An 18,087-nucleotide genomic window follows, 5' to 3' on the forward strand; every position below is an offset into this window, starting at 1 on the left:
AGATAAGTTTCTAATGGAACCTACGGTCTACTGCAACGAATCTTTCTTTACACGTAGCATTCCCTACACCGAGCTTTCCATACACCAAATTTTCCGTGGAGCTAATTTTCTTACACCAATTTTTCCTACCGAGAGTTCCTAAACCGAATCTTCCTGCTCTCGACCCAGTAGTGCCTACCGGAGCAAAAAAAAAAAAAAAAAAAAAAAAAAAAAAAAAAAAAAAAAAATTATTTCCTCCTTTGTGAACTCTAATTCTGATTGGCTGAGAACATTCTGATCAACCAATCAGCGTTCAGAACCAGTCTCAACTGTGTCAGATGAAGCCAAGAGGTTTAGTTAGTTGGTGAAACTATTACATAATTATTATTTGTAATTAACCGCTGCTTTGTTTAGAGATTAAAAAATATATATCTTTTGTTAAATCACTGGAATAAATTATCAAAAACAGAATATATAGATAAACAGTTACATATTATGTTATTTGCACCATTTACAAATCGGTATGAAAGGAGTTTTTAACATAACTTTTCTTTTAACATTGATCAACTGCGATTATTTCGTTATTTTGTTGTACTGGCTAAGTGAGCAAGTTAAGAGAAGTCTACTGTCTTAAGAAATTGTTTCTCTCTGTGTTGTCTTTCTTGCACTTCTATTTTCCTCGCTCTTTTCTTATCTTCTTTCCGCGTTTCTCAAGGGATGCTGTGTTTATGTGCTATCCGGCTGGTAGCCCCATTCCAAACGCTTCTTCTAAAATTAAATTCCACGGAAACTTTATACCTACTTCCTTCCAGTCAGTAATTTCTTCTATTTTCTTTTTGTCTTACTTTCTGCAACAGAAGAAGATTACACGGGTTTAGCTATTTTGGTCATTTAAAAGAATTACTAATTTCCAAGCAAACAATATTTTATATTCTGCATTGGTAAGTATGGTCTTTTTTAAATTTGAAACTGCAACGATAGCATTTATGTATATTTAGTTATAGGCAACGAGGACAAGAGTCCGGTACCTTATGATAACAAAGGTTGTGGCGTGACTTGTTTAAACTTGTTTTACTTATGCTGTTAAAGATATAGTAAGTGAGGACAAGGGACTCTCTATTCACCCTTTTTGCTCTAATTTTTTCTAAGGATACTTTGCGGTCGGTGACGTCACGTGGAGGTATCGCCAAGGATGTTATAAAATAGAGAATCTGCCCATACCAGAAAATCGTGAAGCTATACGTATCCTATGATTGGTCATTTTCTTACCTATAAAAGGTAATTTCAGGTAATTTCTTCTCACTCTTATTTGTACAGCCATACGTGCAGAATTTAACCATTGTATAATATAAATGTGAAGCAAGGGCTTAAATAAAAACGACAGACGTACTACATGTCTACATATAAACATCGCAATGTTTTCAGCCAACATATATGACGGTCATTCAGTTACATAAGGGCAGATCTTCTATTTTATAACATTCTTGGGTATCGCCAGGTATCGTTCAAGAGAACAAATGAAATATTGCATACATAATTACGCTAGTTGGTATACTGTTTCAAGCTGGACAACAGTTCTTCCACAGGCGTCACGGACAGGGAGCCAATTAGAACGCTAAACGCTACCTATTATTTTATATACGAGGGAGGACCCAAAGGAAACCGGACTTTCGTTCTAAAAAAATAATTTATTACATTTTTTACAAAATTCTTTCAGTCTCCTTCAAAGTACCCTCCATTAAATGCGATTCATTTCTCCCATCTTCTTTCCCACTGTTTGAAGCACCTCTGGAACTCTGGAACTTTTATATCGTCCAATGCCCTCCGCGAAGTTCTTTTTACAGCCTCTATACCATCAAAACATTTTCCTTTTAGATTTTGTTTAATTCTCGGAAAATGTCATCATGTTGGTCAAAAAGTTTGGATTACTTTCAATCTGATTTTTCAAGTCCTGGCTCAAATTCAGACGAATGATTTGATCCTGTGTGAGCAGGCGAGAAACAAACTTAGCGGCAACATGTCTCATTTGCAAAACCTCACGCTGGCACGTGCTCCAACTCACTCCTGCCTGCGAAATCGATCATGAAACGACGATCCTCGCTGATTTTGGGGCAGATTTGTTCGATGTTTTCGTCGTTTCGAAATGATGAAGAGCACCCAGAACGAGTATGATCTTCAACACTCATCTCACCACACTTAAAGCGCCCAAACCACTCAAAAAAAATGTGTGCGGTTCATAGTATCTTTCTTGAAAGCCTGTTGAAGCATTTGGTAAGTTTTCGTTTCCGATTTTCCAAGTAGGAAGCAAACACACTCCTTGTTCCTTTGAATCTGTCATAACGATTTCGCAGGCGGCAAACGAGACCAGTTGAGAAAAACAGTAATACGATCAAACGTTAACCTCTACGCAGACGCAGCTTGGTCAACTGATCTGGGAAAGTCTCTACTAGACCAACCTAGCAGGAGAACTCTCTACTATGCCTAGGAACGGCAGCGCTCTTTCAATCCGGTTTCTTTTGGATTCCCCATCGTACCTTAATAATAAGTGAGGAAGCCATAGTTGATTGAAGTGAATTTCTAATTTCTGCGAAGGAAATGCAAAGTTTAAAATTCACGAAATAGTTTAATTTATTAAAATAATTATCGTGGTAAGTTTTGGAGGATACTGAAGCAATTTAAAACGAACTCAGGCAGCAATATCTAATTGTATGTGTGTGTTAACAAAATGTATGCGTTTCTTTATTTTCATCTTTCATCTGATTTTTCTTGAAAATAAAATCAATTAGAATGACGTGTTAACGCCAGCATCGTGATTTCAGTTTTCACCAAGGAAGGGTTGCGGGAGTGGGGGCGGGCGGGCAAAATTGTCAATCGACACTAAAATTTCACAGTATATTAGTAAGCAACTTATTAAAATAAATGCATTTCTCAAACCCCTAAATGAAGCAGTCTCATAATAATAATAATAATAATAATAATAATAATAATAATAATAATAATAATAATAATAATAATAATAATAATAATAATAATAATAATAATAGGTATTCTGCCATTATTGGTAGGTTACTTGCTGCAACAAGAGAAGCTTCCATGTTCCACGGTCTTCCGCTAACCTCTTCATCTTCACGTATACGATTTTTCTATTTTGATATTGTCCATGAATTGTAATCTCCTTCCCCTCCCTCTCTTTCCTGTCGCCATACCCTCTAGCATGTCCCTCATAATACATTTCCTTCTTTGCCAATGTTCCAACCATGGGCGCTCACAGAGGGGAGCAAGAGGGGGCAATTGCCCCTCCGAAGATTTTCGAAAAAGGTTAACATTTATAGGCTCTTCTGGTGACAAGAGTATACTTTTAAAATCAACATTCACTAAATGATTTAGAGTAACAAAATTTAGTCAAATACATCCCTAAGATTTTAATCTACTTCTCTCCTCCATGTGATGTTTCATATTTTCTTAATGCTGCATACAATGCTAAGTATTTTGAATAATGGTATCCGTCAGTTGAGTTGAAAAGATAATTTCGCTCTTTGTTGTTTCTTTTGCTGACGTGGTGCTGATAGCAATGAAGTTTTGTTTTGTTGGGTTTCATTCTAGCAATTGTGTGTGTGTTTTTTGCCCCCCACCCCTTGGAAAATATCCTGCGGGCGCCCATGGTTCCAACCAGTTTCTCTTCCTTTTCTTAATCATACCTAAAATTGTTCTTTTCTTCCCCGCCATTTCAAACACTCTCTCATTCGTTTCCCTCTCGATCAGCTAATTCTTTCCATTCTTCTCCACATCCATATTTCGAAAGCTTCTTTGATTTTCCATTATTTTTGTGTAATGTTCATGTTTGTGGTCCATAGAATAGAATACTCGACATGAAGCATTTTATAAGTTCTTTTTCTCAACTCTGAATTCAAGGTCCCACTAAATAGTCTTTTTTTTTTTCCTTCTAAAGGCTTATTTCACTATTCCTATTCTTGCTTTTCCTTCACGTTTGCACTTCGTATCATTACTAATATTATAATTAGTAGCAAAAGTGAAAGAAATCAAACAAGACAATGACGATGAAAAAATCATTTGGCCGCTCAGAGTTCTTTTTAGTCATAATCATAGACTTTATGTTAAAATAATAAATGCGAGGATCATTCAATATATATATTTTCCTAACCTGTAAAAATTCATTTTTAAGATACATTTTTGAAATATACATACATATGTAGGTCGGTTCTTCCTCACTTTTCCACATAGTCTTGCTTGAGATTTAGGCATTTGTCTGACCGTTGCAGCAATTTGTGCAAACCCTTTGCAAAAAATCAGTGCTCTGGCTATTTAGCAAACCTCCTTACACTCCGCTTCACTTCTTCATTACTAGTTGACAGGGGACCAAGTCGCTTCTGTCGAACCTGAACTCTTCTTCAGGGAAACGCAATTTGAGGTAAGCTACCTGATCTCCTATGAGAAGAAATTGACGATAACGCCCACCCCAACTCAGTACGCAAACAATACATAAAATTGAAGAATTAGGGCGAGAACAGCTGCACCACTCTCCACACAGCCTCAATTTAGCACCAGGTTACTCTTTTTTTTTTTTTTTTTTAATGTTAAAGTCTGCATTGCAAGGGTGAACGTTTTGAAACAGATGGAGCGCAATGTCAGTAGAGTGCTAAATAGCCGTGATATTTTTGCAAAGGGTTAGGACAAATTGCTTCAACGGTCAGACAAATGCCTAAATGTTAATGAAGATTATGTGGAGAAGTGAGGAGGGACCCAGTTACACATGTATGTATAGTTGACAAATAAATCTTTTAAAAAAAATAATCTTTTACAGGTTAGGGAAACTTATATATTGAATAACCCACGTAGGTATAAAATTAAATCTCAATTTAACGACACTACAACAAGGTAGAATTCAGTTACGTACAGTGCATCATCGTAGCTAAATGGGCGTCTAAAACAGCCAGGATTAAAATACATAATTACAGTTCATAAAAATTGTAACTGCATCATTAAATGCACTAACTAACGAATTGAGAATAGATAAGAATATTATGTCTGCTATCGTAGGCGAATGAATCTTCGATAGTCCTTTATATAATATCGACGTAGACCATTCACTAAGGAAAGATCTGATTTAAAGCATTATTTCCCAGACAGATTTTACGATTATTGATTAACGTTTTAAAAACTTGTCTCTCCCTGGTCTCGATGTAACACTTTCAACATCCAGACGCTCTTCTATGAATGAATGGAGGAAGATATTAACTGTGTAACCAAATCGACTGGAAACAGTTTTATCTACCCCTCACAATTTTATAACTTCTATAATCTTTCTTTAAAAAGAAATAGTTTTATAGCAAGTTGTTAAAATCTAAAGTTTTGCGTGTTTCTCTTGTAATCGTTTTAGACAATTTCTCTTCACAAATAATATTGTTCTTTGACGTGCAAACATCCACACTAACCATAAAGATATGAAGAAACAACACCGACATTGTTTGGGAGGTGATTCCTGACACCAAGATAAGGCAAAAAGTATAGACCAACCTGGGTGCACAAATGCCAAATGCTTCCTTTCGAAGTTATAAGCTTCCGAAAATATGAAAAAATGAACTTCAAAAGGTCCATAGCTCCAAAACAATGGAACCTACCGTAGTGGGGACAAGACTTGACTTAGGAACTAATATGTGCGCTATCCAAAACTACATGTTTCAGAATCCTGCGATACTTCCGCAACAATTTTTATAGAGGGAGTTTGGCTACGGGCATATAATTTGAAGTACTCACCAACTCCCTCTATAAAAATTGTTGCGGAAGTGCCGCAGGATTCTGAAACATGGATATTTGGATGGAGCACATACTAGTCCCTAAGTGAAGTCTTGACCCAACTACGGTATTTCCCATAGTATATTGGAGCTATGGAACTTTAAATTTCATGTTTTCGGCAGCCTATAACTCCGAAATGACGGATTTCTGCACCCAGGTTGGTCTATACTTTTTGTCTTATGTTGGTGTAACTAGATATATATGTTACATATGCACAAAAAAATATCCTCATGATACAAATAGTTCATGGAAAAAAATGAAATGAAATTTTTGAGTTTTACGTCCCACGATTATGCCGGATTAGGCTAAAGGAGACGGTGATAATGAGAGATGAATGAAACGGTCGAATGAAGAAAGTGGGGGAAACGGGAGAACCCCGAGAAAACCCACGCACACGGTGTTTGTCCACCACAAAGTTCACTTGGTGGGAGCAGGGTTTGAACCCGAGACCCCTAGCACCAGAGGTGAACGCTCTACCACTGAGCCACCGCAGCCCAAATAGTTCATGGAGCAAGGAATAAAAATTTACTAGTAGTGATTAGGTCTAGTCTTTGAAAAGGGCGAAATTCCCTGGGCCAAATCCTGACCCCTTAAGACCCTATTATACAATTGCTTCAAGTTCGAAAATCTTATTATTGCCCTTGTTTACCTCCGTTTTTAATATTCCCGCGCAAACAGCACCTTGCGTGTGTCTCTTTACTCCTCTCATTTTCATACTTTCAATCTCACCATCGTGATTAATCCGGTTGGGTAGAAAAGCATGATTAACTAAGCAAACTCACCAACACCAAAACGCCGAACATGTATTTCTAACTTTGACCGTTTCTGATTTTGAAAACGCTCTTGCGTATACTGTAAGTCGTTAGTCAGTACCTTGTATATCACATCATCATTAATAAATCATATATAATAACTTTCTTTAAGTAATATGCAAAAACTTGTTGTAACTTATTGAAACGTTTGCGTTGCGAGCGGATCGAGCAAGAAAAATTTTTAACAAATCTCCCCATGCCGTAAGCGTCGGTGGACCACCAATGGGCAACTAGAGAAATCTCACCAAAAATTGGCGGCCCCGCAGCGACGATCCGCGGTGGCCCCTCTTCCGGTTTGAAAATTATTCCACCTGCGGTCCACCAGCGGCAGAGACGCGTCAAAACACCAATGAACTACAAATTACTCCCCCAAAATATGTTAAAACGCCTATATGTGTGATTTGTTTACATTAAGGTGAGTCTAAAAAACACTAAAAAAAAGTATCAAAAACGTATCCGGGAGGCGGCTCGAACCACCAATCTTATGATTACTAGACGGGTGTTCTTCCGACTTTTTTTTTTTTAAAAAAAAAAGTTCGTCCCAACCGGGATACTGTTCGCCATTGGCAACTCGAGCAATTTCTGCGTAATCCAAACACGACAGGGACACAAGCACAGAAAGATCCAGGACAGTTAAAATTCCGACTTTGCTCTGCAGAGGGATTCGAACCCCCAGTGAATTGCGCCTCATGATCTGAAGCGGAACGCCCGAGATCACTCGGCTATTGCCACCGGCTCACGGAGCCGATGAAGGAAACCTCGCTTGTAAAGGGATAAATCGTTGAGATCTTTTTAATTTGCTTAATCAGAGTGCTCCTTAAACCGTGTATATTTGACGATAACTGTTTAGGATAAAATAAAATGCGTTCGCCATGTAATTTTATAACAAAATGACGCGTGTCTATTTACTTTATTTCATAGTTCTCCCATACTCACTTTCTAATGATCGATAACAATTGCCATCTGAATTCATACAATTATCGCACTTATCTCAAAATTTTTCACTTCATGATGTTGAGGCAGAGGTTATTCTTGACCCCCGGAGCTCACTTTACAAACAATTCGTCAGGAAAAAAAATAATATATAATAATAACCGCATGCACATGACTGGCGATAGTTCGTGTTGGTCCCTTCGCGATTCTCCGCGATGAATCGAAGGAGCGCGGACCAAAAAGAAGTCTTTGCTGTTACGAGATGGTAACTTCAACACCCCGACTAAGATATCTGTTTCGACTCGACGAAGCCCTGCCGCCAGTGGGACACTAGCGGCAATCGTTCGACGCGTCGCTATATCCACGATCGACATTTACCCGCAAGTGGGCCATTAGGTGTTGGCGACGTTTACGGCATGGGGCTATTTCTTTGCAAAGCAACAACAATATTGATTTAATAGGGCGCCAATACTTTTTCGGGGCGACGAGCTATTTACTCATTTCCAACACTTGTTTCCTCTTGCTAGTTTTCATCGCCCCACTTGCTATCAGCGCCCCCGGGTGATGGTCCCGCTCGCCCCTGGTAGCTACGGCTCTCTCCCACCGGGAATCAATCTCGGATCTCCCACGCTGAATGCGTATATGATGAGGCTGAAGGCCAGTTCTACTGTATAAATATTTCTTGTTGGAAATAGACTTCATGATGATAGTAGCTAAATTTACTAAGCTGATCTTCTATTTGAATACTACATGCATAAATCATGTTTAGGTCGCATTAATTTAAGGTCACATGGACAGTGCTAAAGCAAATTGTCAGAAAATTCCAGCATGAATTGCTTGATTCTTCTCAAACACAAGAAGTCAATTTTCGAACAGTAGCGAACATCTGTTCCTTTTAGTTAGTTATCACAGTTTTGACACGATAACTAGTCTTGTCCTTGCCACTAACAAGCCCCTTATCATTGAAGGTCGAGAAAGAGTTTTTTTTTAAAAATAAAAATTAATAGATGTAGGAGGAAAATCAAGGAATAAAGATAAAAGGGCTAGTTGCACTGGAATTGTAAACTGATATATTGTGATTGAAGCTCGATATTGAATTCTATAGAAAGGATTATCATCTTTCCTCTACAGGTGTGTTCGCTTTATCTTTCACTAACATTATTATTATTAAGTACTCTGCCTTTCTGCAGGTCCTGGGATTAATGAGGATTTTTTTTTTTAATTTTAGATTTGAGCCTGGAAATGTTTCTTCCACTTTTGTCGATCTTCAGCTTCCTCTTTTAAATCCCAGTATTTTCTCCTATCTTTCAAATCATCGATCAGCTGTGTTCTTCTTCTTCCTATTCCTCGCTTCCCTTCCATTTTTCTTTCGATGGCAGTGTGAAGAAGACAATTTCTTCGCAATATGTGTCCAATCCAATTGGCCTTTCTAGAATACAAAGGATGGTGGCTAGAAGTGTCCTCTTCTCTTCTATCCGTTTTAAAACATCTTCGTTTGGTGCTCTCTCTGTCCATTTTATCTTCTCTATCTTCCTTCAGCACCACATTTCGAAGCTCTCCAAATATTTCCTCTCTAACTTCTGTAATGTCCACGTCTGGGAACCATACAGTCCAATGCTCCATATATAGCACTTGACCAACTTCTTCTTAAGTCCAATATTGAGCCTGCTAGTTAAGAGTGGTCTTTTCTTGTTGAATGCTTCTTTTGCTATGGCAATTTTTGACCTGGTCTCTTTCGTGCAGTAAGCATCTCTCTTCAAAATACTTCCCAGATACCGTACTTGAAATTATCAAACATAATATAGATTATTGTTTGTTCAAAGAAAAAGAACAGACGCAACGAGATTGTATTCGTAATGTTTGGGAATTTCTGAGTGCGAGTGCACTTTTCTCCCCTTCGTTGTTCATAATGGGATAACATACTTAAAATCGTGTCTTTTAAGATTTGTTCTCTCTGGAGAAAGGGGCCGGAAAATGATGCTATTGCAAGGGGACGGCAAATTACCTAGAGCTGGTCCTGGTGACAACAATGTTAAACCTTCCCAAAAGATATTGCTACCATATCTTAATTTTGCAACACAATCTGCTTTTGAACTATTCGGAATGATAGTTACATGTGCAGACTATACAAAATAGAGTGACATATAACATGTTTCTGTAATCAGTATAATTAAACCTATTAACGTCAATACAAAGACAGCAAATTAAATTCTCTCTTTTACTTGTTAACAGATAGGATTATTATTTCCTATTTGTTAAAGATAATAAATATAGTTGTGTGTAATTACAGATAACCATAGCCTGAACATATTCCAACAAATAGTCTGTGTCTACGGCAGCTGTTAACAGGAGTATCTTGTTTGCCAATAACATTCTACTCTGCGCTAACGTCATTTAAATTAGCTTGTATTATGCATTCGCTTCAACACGGATATAATATATATAGATGTCCTGCGGTATTAATCTTCTGTGCTTCCATTAACCCAGAACTGACAAGAGTGCTTTGATAATATATGAACATAATATGACCATTACCGCACTAGACCAAGTGTGTTAAAAGATAATTTCCATAGGAAAAGTTATTCCAGCAAAAACAAGATCATGTTTATTCGAAAATACAATTGTTTTCTCAGTCTATCTATACTACAGTTCAGCGGTGGCTATAAAGGAGTGTCCAGACGAAACACTGAAGCTAGCTACCAACTAAACAAGTACCTGTATCACGTGTACATTACGTGAAGGAGTTTAGTTAGCATGAGTTGATATCATGGGCGGATCCAAGGAGGGCGATCGGGGCAATCGCCCCTACCCCAGAAGAAGAAATTTTCTTATTTTATATATAAATAAAGCCCATCCCAAAGTTTGGAGCTCTTAAAATTAGCTGTAAGTAGCAGTATTACAACCCATCGCCCCCCCCCAGAAGTCCGTCCTGTATGCGTCCCTGGTTGCAGGAGGATCATTTCAGATTTTGCTTGGGGGGGGCAAGACCCCTTGATATAAGTAAAATTCGCGTTTTTCACTGATTTACTACTATTCTATTGATAAAATCTATATACATCTCAAACTCAGGGGGGGCAAATGCCCCTCCCTACCCCCCTAAATGACGCCCCTGCCTGGTTGACATTTTCTCAATTAATGCTGACACTGGAAGTGGTATGAGATTTCTCTCACTTCCGGTGTGAGTAGAGAGATTACAGTGGAGATGGAATATTTTTTTGGGACACTTAAATTATTACTGAAAGCTACTTCTCGCTATCAATTACCGTTTTTTACTTTAGAGTGATCAACGTTAAAACCGGAAGTGGTTCATTTCTTTCTCTTCCGGTTTGAATAGAGGGTGATGATTAGATTAAAGAATGTGTTTTAGATCCCAATCATTCAACAATTTACATGAAAATCGTGAGGTAAATAGGAAGCTGCTGGAATTTAGCGCTATCGGGATCTGGTATCTCCTTCTACCAGAACAATTAATCATAATCTTGTTCTATCAGTGAGACTGATAGGTCGCTTGCTATATATTTAGAAGTTTTCATATACTATGATCCTTAGGGCACTTTCAAATATCTAGAATCAATATTAACAGACTAAAAAGTTTTTCACGAAGGAATTGAATGTCGAGTAAAAGCAAGAAATTCGTGTTATTATTCAATTCAAAATCTCTTGTCGTCGCGAAATCCTGTAGAGAAATTTGAAGCTCAAAATATGTAAAACGACAATTATCCCTGTTGTTCGGTATGGTTGCGAAACATGGTCGCTTACTCTGAAAGAACATAGACTGAAAGTATTTGAGAACAAGATCCTGAGAAGAATATTCAGACTCAAGAGGAACGGGAATGGCGGAATCTTCATAACGAGAAACTACATAATTTATACTGTTTACCCAACATTGTTAGGGTCATCAAGTTTAGGAGGCTCAGGTGCGCAAATCATGTAACCAGGATGGAAGAAAGTAGGAACGCTTTCAAAGTCTTAACTGGAAGACCAATCGGAAAACGACCATTAGGAAGACATAGGTGCAGATGGGACGACAATATTAAGATGGATCTCGCAGAGATAGGAATATAAAGTAGAAACTGGATCCAGTGGGCTAAGGACAGAAGTAAATGGAGAGCTTTCGTGAAAGTGGCATTGAACTTATGGATTCCATAGGCTATGGAGTTAATTATTTGTGCTGCCAAAATGTCTTGAGCCGTGGCAAAAATGCGAACTAAAGCTCACACCCATTCGTTGAGCCAACAAGGGTTCAGCTGTTACTAAGCGAGAGAAAGCGAGTGGAATTCCTTCAGCCGATAGCAGCGCTTGCAACAGAAGACTAGGGATCAAGTCAATGTGGTATATCTTTAGTTAGTTATGATCCTTAGGGAATTCCGTATGGATTTATGAAGTATACCATTAATTTCATATTTTTCTACGTTTCTCATTTTTCTTCCATCATACCTTTTATAGTGTCACTTAAAATACTACTTTTTCCAACTATGTCTTAATGCCTTTTTAATTATTTCACATTATATTCCTTTATTCCTGATACTCTTAACGTCTAACAATAGCAGATCACGTCATATATAGGCTCGTAGATGGCATAGAACATAAACAGAAATCAATCTAAAAATCATTCAACAATTCATTTGAATCGATCAAAAATTCATCCATCATTCAATCAATCACGTATTCAGTCAATCAATATCTATAGTTTGAAGTGGCATATGAAGCACTTTAGTGCGCTCGATGTTCTGACACAAAGAATCGAATCCGGGACCTTATGCACAAGGGCAACCAATCTAACTACTACACTAGAAAGCAGACACGTAGCCACCGCGTATCGTTTTTTCATTGGATGCGTTTGGCACTAGAGACTTTTCGATTCTGTAACGATGAACCTGTGAGGCTTTACTAGTCATGATGTTAGGTATACAGTATACTGTGAGAACTGTCCAGGAAGTTCTAGACGTTTTGGCCTATCGCAGCAGTGGGAGGAGTCAGGGTGGCCATCTTGGTGTCAGAATGTCGTCACACTCCAAGGATGTTATAAAATAGAGGATCTGCCCATAGATCAAAATCGTGAAGCCAAACGTCACAGTTTTGCCACATCTACTCTGCCCGCTCCACGCCAATAAGATCGCAATGTTTCGAGTCAACCATCATGGCGGAAACGAGAGTAGCCAATCAGACGTGTCAGCGCAGACGATGCTCAGTTGTTTCTTTTGGCTTCATTGAATTCATAGGATGAAGATACGTATGGGCAGATCCACTATTTTATAACATCCTTGTCACACTCACTATGCATCAATCTGTGGTAGCGTGAGGGCTGCGACGCTCTTACTGTGTTTTCTGTGACGTGTTACAATTTGCGCTGCAATAGAAAATCCCGCGTCTTGTGAGGAGTGTTCGATGATTGGTTTTTTTTTGGCTTAAAACCACAAAGCCAATTAAAATCCTTCGGCAACTGTATGAAGTATACTGACATGGAATAATGAGTGAAGGCCAAGTGAGGCAATGATGCACTGATTTTTAAAATGGCCGTTCCAATGTTCACGATGAGGACCAGGACGATGAGAGCTCTTGGATGGTTATGGATGGGAGATGTTCAATCACTCACCATACAGCCCGGATTTGGCTCCGAGTGACCCAGCGATGAAGACATGGCTCGCTACACAACGCTTTGATACTGTCACCGAACTGCATGCGGTGCAAGCCAGTTGTTGAAATTGCAGGCGGTAGTTTTCTACCGCGAATGTATTGAAAAACTTGTGCTATGGTATGATAAATGCCTTAATTTTCATGACGATTATGTGGAAAAATAGCTTAAGAGTGTACCTTTAATATGTATATAATACAATTGGTTTGTTCATTGTCACTTTTTTTTTTTTTTTTTTTTTTTTTACTTCTGAGACATTCTAGACAGCCCTCGTAATTATAAGAAACAATTTTGGCTTTCTAACATTATACAGTCATCACCAACACTGTTATAACCAAGTAGTATTTTATCGATAGTTGAAATGAACGAGATACATATTGCTGTTCCAAGGAATATACTGTATATTTAAATATTTTTGAATTTTTCAAATATGTTTTCAATGGAAACAGAGAGAGAGTAAAGTTTCGTTATCACGCTATCGTACTTCCGAATCACGTGATTTATAAATAGAATACTAATAATTTTAGGGCTATATCATTTGCACAACATAGTGTCTCTATTTATGTTATTGACAAGTGAGTGAGTGAGTGAGTGAGTGAGAGAGAGAGAGAGAGAGAGAACACGCCAATGAATTCTTTAATATTGATCATGCCATAAAAAGTAAAAATATGGAAAGAATGGAAGTTGGATGAACTTAAGTACAAATGGTAAAACGAAATTCGTGAGGAAAGAAAGAAAGCAATAAGAACGTACATCTTGAGGTGAAGAAACTGCTTCTTCTTTTTTTCGTGATTTTAATAAAATTTACTCATGAATCAGGATGCGCTCTGCATCCGGAAGTTCTCACATCATGTAAATGTACAGGGTGTTCACGCATGCATGTAGGAAGGTTGTAAGTACAAGGGTCATTCAGAAAATAAAGTTCCGTTTAGTTATACTAAATGAAAACATAATATTTATTTATAAAGAAAAACAATTGTTACATACCTGAACCTTCCTTCACTTCTCTACATACTCACGACCTTCATTTAAATATTTGTTGTATCTGGTCACGAGCTTTGAAAATTCCCATATTACACTCTTGTGCCAAAAGTTCATTAAGTCAGGTGATCACTATATTCAAAGGAATGAACTACTCACGCATGGGAAATTTTTGATCATCTATCCTATAGTCCGGACCTTGCTCCTAGTGATTTCCACTTTTCCTTAAGCTGAAAGAGTTTCGGAAATGATGATGAAGGTTTCGGAAATGATGAAGAGTTGGAGACTGCAGTGACTACCTGCCTTAATGAATTGACGACAAAAAAGTTTAACATGGAAATTCTGAAGCTCGTGAACAGCTACGTCAAATGTTTAAATGTAGCAAGTGATTATGTAGAGAAGTGAAGGTAACTTGACGTATGTAACATTTTTTTTTAAATAAAAATTGTTTTTCATCTAGTACTTGTCCTTTCAGACAGCTCCCTGCGCGCACAGCATATTTGCGGATCCCAAACGTTTCAGATATCCTCTGATCTGATTGGCCGATAGAGATACGATATCACGAGTCATGATCTACATATAGCACAAAGTAAACGGCAAATGTTGTCGGCTCTGGTAGCCGACTGGGCTAGCGCAACATGCCAGTAAAGAAAATCGTTTTTGGCGTGGGTTCTGCCTACGGAAAGTTTTTTTTTTTACTATTTAAAAAAAAAATTATAACACTTTTTTCGTTAAAATAAGATTAAAAATAATATTCAAAAAGTGATTTAACGATTATTTTTTTTTAATTTTCATCAAACTTCTTTCATTAAAATAAGTTTGCCCTTGTACTATATAGATCCACAGCTAATGTAGTAGTAGTAGTAGTAGGAACGGGTTAGAAGCCCCGCAGGGTTGTTTGGGTTCGGTTCTCGACATCAAATTGGCAAGAATGCTGAAACGTTTGGGATCGGCAAAAATGCGCGCGCACATTGTGCTGAATGCTGTGTTGCCAGCTTTTGCGTCGCGTATAGAAGCACGAAATTATTCACCACAAGTAAATCTCAGTTTTATAAAATTAAATGACACAAAAGAGAACTAAAGAAAATGCTTTCAATAACCAGCAGGTCCACTATTCAAGTTGACATTCCATTAAAACAATGTGCATTTGTTTATATTCAAACTGGCAACGTGCGGAAAGGGTGGAATGTTTACCATTTGCAGAGCGAGGAAAATAAGCCATTATAATTGGCTGAACGTGCTGTTGTCATAGAAACAGTTCTTCTTGCCTGATTGTTGTGACCACGTGCGGGAAGAAAAGAACAGAAGAAAGCAACTGTCAGAAGGGACAAGTTGCATCAAATAAAGCGAAAAGGCTTTTATTTTCTGAATGACTCTCGTATATAAAAGCATTGTGTATTCGTTACGTGAGTGTGATGATATGAACGTTCGAGAATTAGTAATTAATTATTTCAGATTCTCCAAAGAGCATATTCTAGATGATAGATTTAACAGTGGGAAAGAATAGGCTGCCTAACTCCCAACGTTGTCCCGATGTTTTAACTGGTGCATTTGCCGACCATATGCCAACCAAATCAATTCTTAACGCAACCCTCGCGTTTTAGATTAAATTTAATCTTGGAACACTGAATTCATATATATAAAAAAGACACTTTTTGCAATCTTTTTATCGTTTTTTGATCTTTGGAGATCAATATTCAAGTCGAAGGTGGTGGTAAATTTCTGTTACTTCAAGTTTCAGTACAAAGATAATGATGGAGATGAAATCTATGTGGTCTATCGGTTCTGAATCCTAATCAAAACGCCATTTGTCCCTGTCTCTGGTCATTTTTGCTCTATGACCAGTAATACTGAAACCGGAAGTTCTAGTGGATTATTATCTCTTCCGATTTTCTTCGAGAGGTACGAATGAAACAGAAATAAAATGAAATCTTTGAGTTTAACGTCCCACGCTTATGCTGCCCTTTAGGCTAAGGGAGACAATGATTAAAGCAAGTGAATGACAACGGAAGAATTGGTGGAATGAGAAAACCCACGCAGACAATGTTGTCCACCACAAATTTACTTGGCCTCGGATCGAATCAGGAACCCTACATACAAGAGATAAGCGCTCTACCACTAAACCATCATGCCCCCCCCCCCCACGAATGGAACAGAGTCTGTTCTTGGTACGTTCAATCGATTGCAGAAACCGCTTCTCACTGTTTCTTACTCTGATAGATTAATTGCTCTGATATCTGTTGATCAGTGTCGAACTAGTAAGGTGAAAAAGCCGGGAATTCCAGCTTACAAAGCTTGAGTCAAGCATATAATTAATTACTGATAGAGCGTAAGTAATTAAAGATTCAAAAGCTGCGTGTAATAACTAAAACCGCAATTATCTCGTATTGTAGGACCGCCTATAGGTTGTTACGCGTTGTCGTCCGTATGTATAGACATATTGCACTAAAAACATCTTTCGACGTGGTATTAATCGTTAAGATTTATCCGCAAGTCTCCATACGTTTACGTATTACAGGAAACTTAATCGGAATGTGGTTGGCTTATGCGATTAAGGTATATATGGATGGAACGTTAGGGAACAGGCCAAAGGAGGAAAACAGTGACGTAGCTCGCTCACCTACAGGTTCTAGGGTCCCTGTGTACGATTTCTATCATGGCCATGTGAAACTGTTCACTGTTGATTCGGTTATTGGAAGCCAATTCTTTAATGCCACAAGCTAAGGGCCTCTGTTCCAGGCTGTCTCTCCACAGCTATGAATGTACGGAGTCCGTTAGTAGCAGTGAAAAATCAGATGGACTCTTATCAATTTTGTTTTATCAAGTGTCTTGCTATTCTCTTCCGAAAAAAATACAGTGGTTCCATCTAGTGCTTCAATTTGGCAGGAGATGGTTACGGAAAATGAATATTGTAATATACCGCATGGTTGTGTTTACAAATACCCAACATGTGCTTCTATTTACAAACATCAACCATGTGCATCTTACTATGGATTACTATGGCTGCAGATGACGTAGACAACAGTGACATCACTGGTCATGTGACGAAGGAGAAACAACAGCGTTACCGCCTCGCCTAGAGCATCTATATAATCTAGAGATTCCATGAACAGACATTAGTCTCGGTTGGTCAAATCCCGTTTCTTGATTAGCAGTGGAGCCGTGGAAGTATTTCACCTAAACAGAAAGCCTCTAGCTTGCAGTGGAGCTTTAGGCCTCTTTTTCCACTTGGCTTGCAGCGAAGCCTTATGGGAACCTTCCCTAACAGCACAAGATCTGCTAGGAATGTGCCATTTAGGTGTCCCAGCTACTTTTTAGGTACCCGACACTTGCCACATATGATATTCATGTGCTAAGTATGTACTTCAACTACCTACAGTTTTAGGTACTTGTTACATCTAATTGATATTTGCAAGTATGTACACAAATATAGCATTTATATAATGTAGAGATTCCATGAACAGACATTAGTCTCGGTTGGTCAAATCCCCTTTCTTGGTTTGCAGTGAAGCCGTGGAAGTTTTTCACCTAAACAGAAAGACTCTAGCTTGCAGTGGAGCTTTAGGCTTCCTTTCCCACTTGGCTTGCAGTGAAGCCTTATGGGAATCTTTACCTCTCTTTCTGCTTGCAATGGAGCATTGGGAGATTTCTTATCACAACATCGAACTACCATGCAGTGGAGCTTTGTCAGGACTCTAATCCCTCTCTGGTTGCAGTGGAGCGTTCAGTGTTCTACCCCTTCTCACCAGCGGCGTCATTTCAGACTTCGCTTGAGGGGGACAAGAGCACCACTGACATAAGATGTTCACGTTTTGTACTAGTATATTAGTAGACAATCGATTAAAGTATATGTAATCCTCAAACTCTTAGCGGGGGGGGGGGGGCAATTGCCCCTCCTTCCCCCCTAAATGACGCGCCTGCTTCTCACGTAGC

General features: G+C 38.4%; 1 protein-coding gene across 1 annotated transcript in view; it reads right to left on the reverse strand.

Annotated features, from left to right (window-relative positions):
* Nucleotides 1-237: 237 nt before the first annotated feature.
* Nucleotides 238-18,087, reverse strand: part of LOC145684360 (uncharacterized) — a 77,251-nt gene continuing 59,401 nt past the window's right edge. Inside the window, exon 3 of the mRNA XM_081756593.1 lies at nucleotides 238-827. Coding sequence (XP_081612719.1) covers nucleotides 821-827 — 7 coding nt within the window. The 3' untranslated portion in view covers nucleotides 238-820. The remainder of the gene's footprint in view (nucleotides 828-18,087) is intronic.

This window comes from Thermobia domestica, chromosome 4 (assembly GCF_964235325.1).
Source record: "Thermobia domestica chromosome 4, izTheDome1.hap1.1, whole genome shotgun sequence".
NCBI classification, from domain to species: Eukaryota; Metazoa; Arthropoda; class Insecta; order Zygentoma; family Lepismatidae; genus Thermobia; species Thermobia domestica.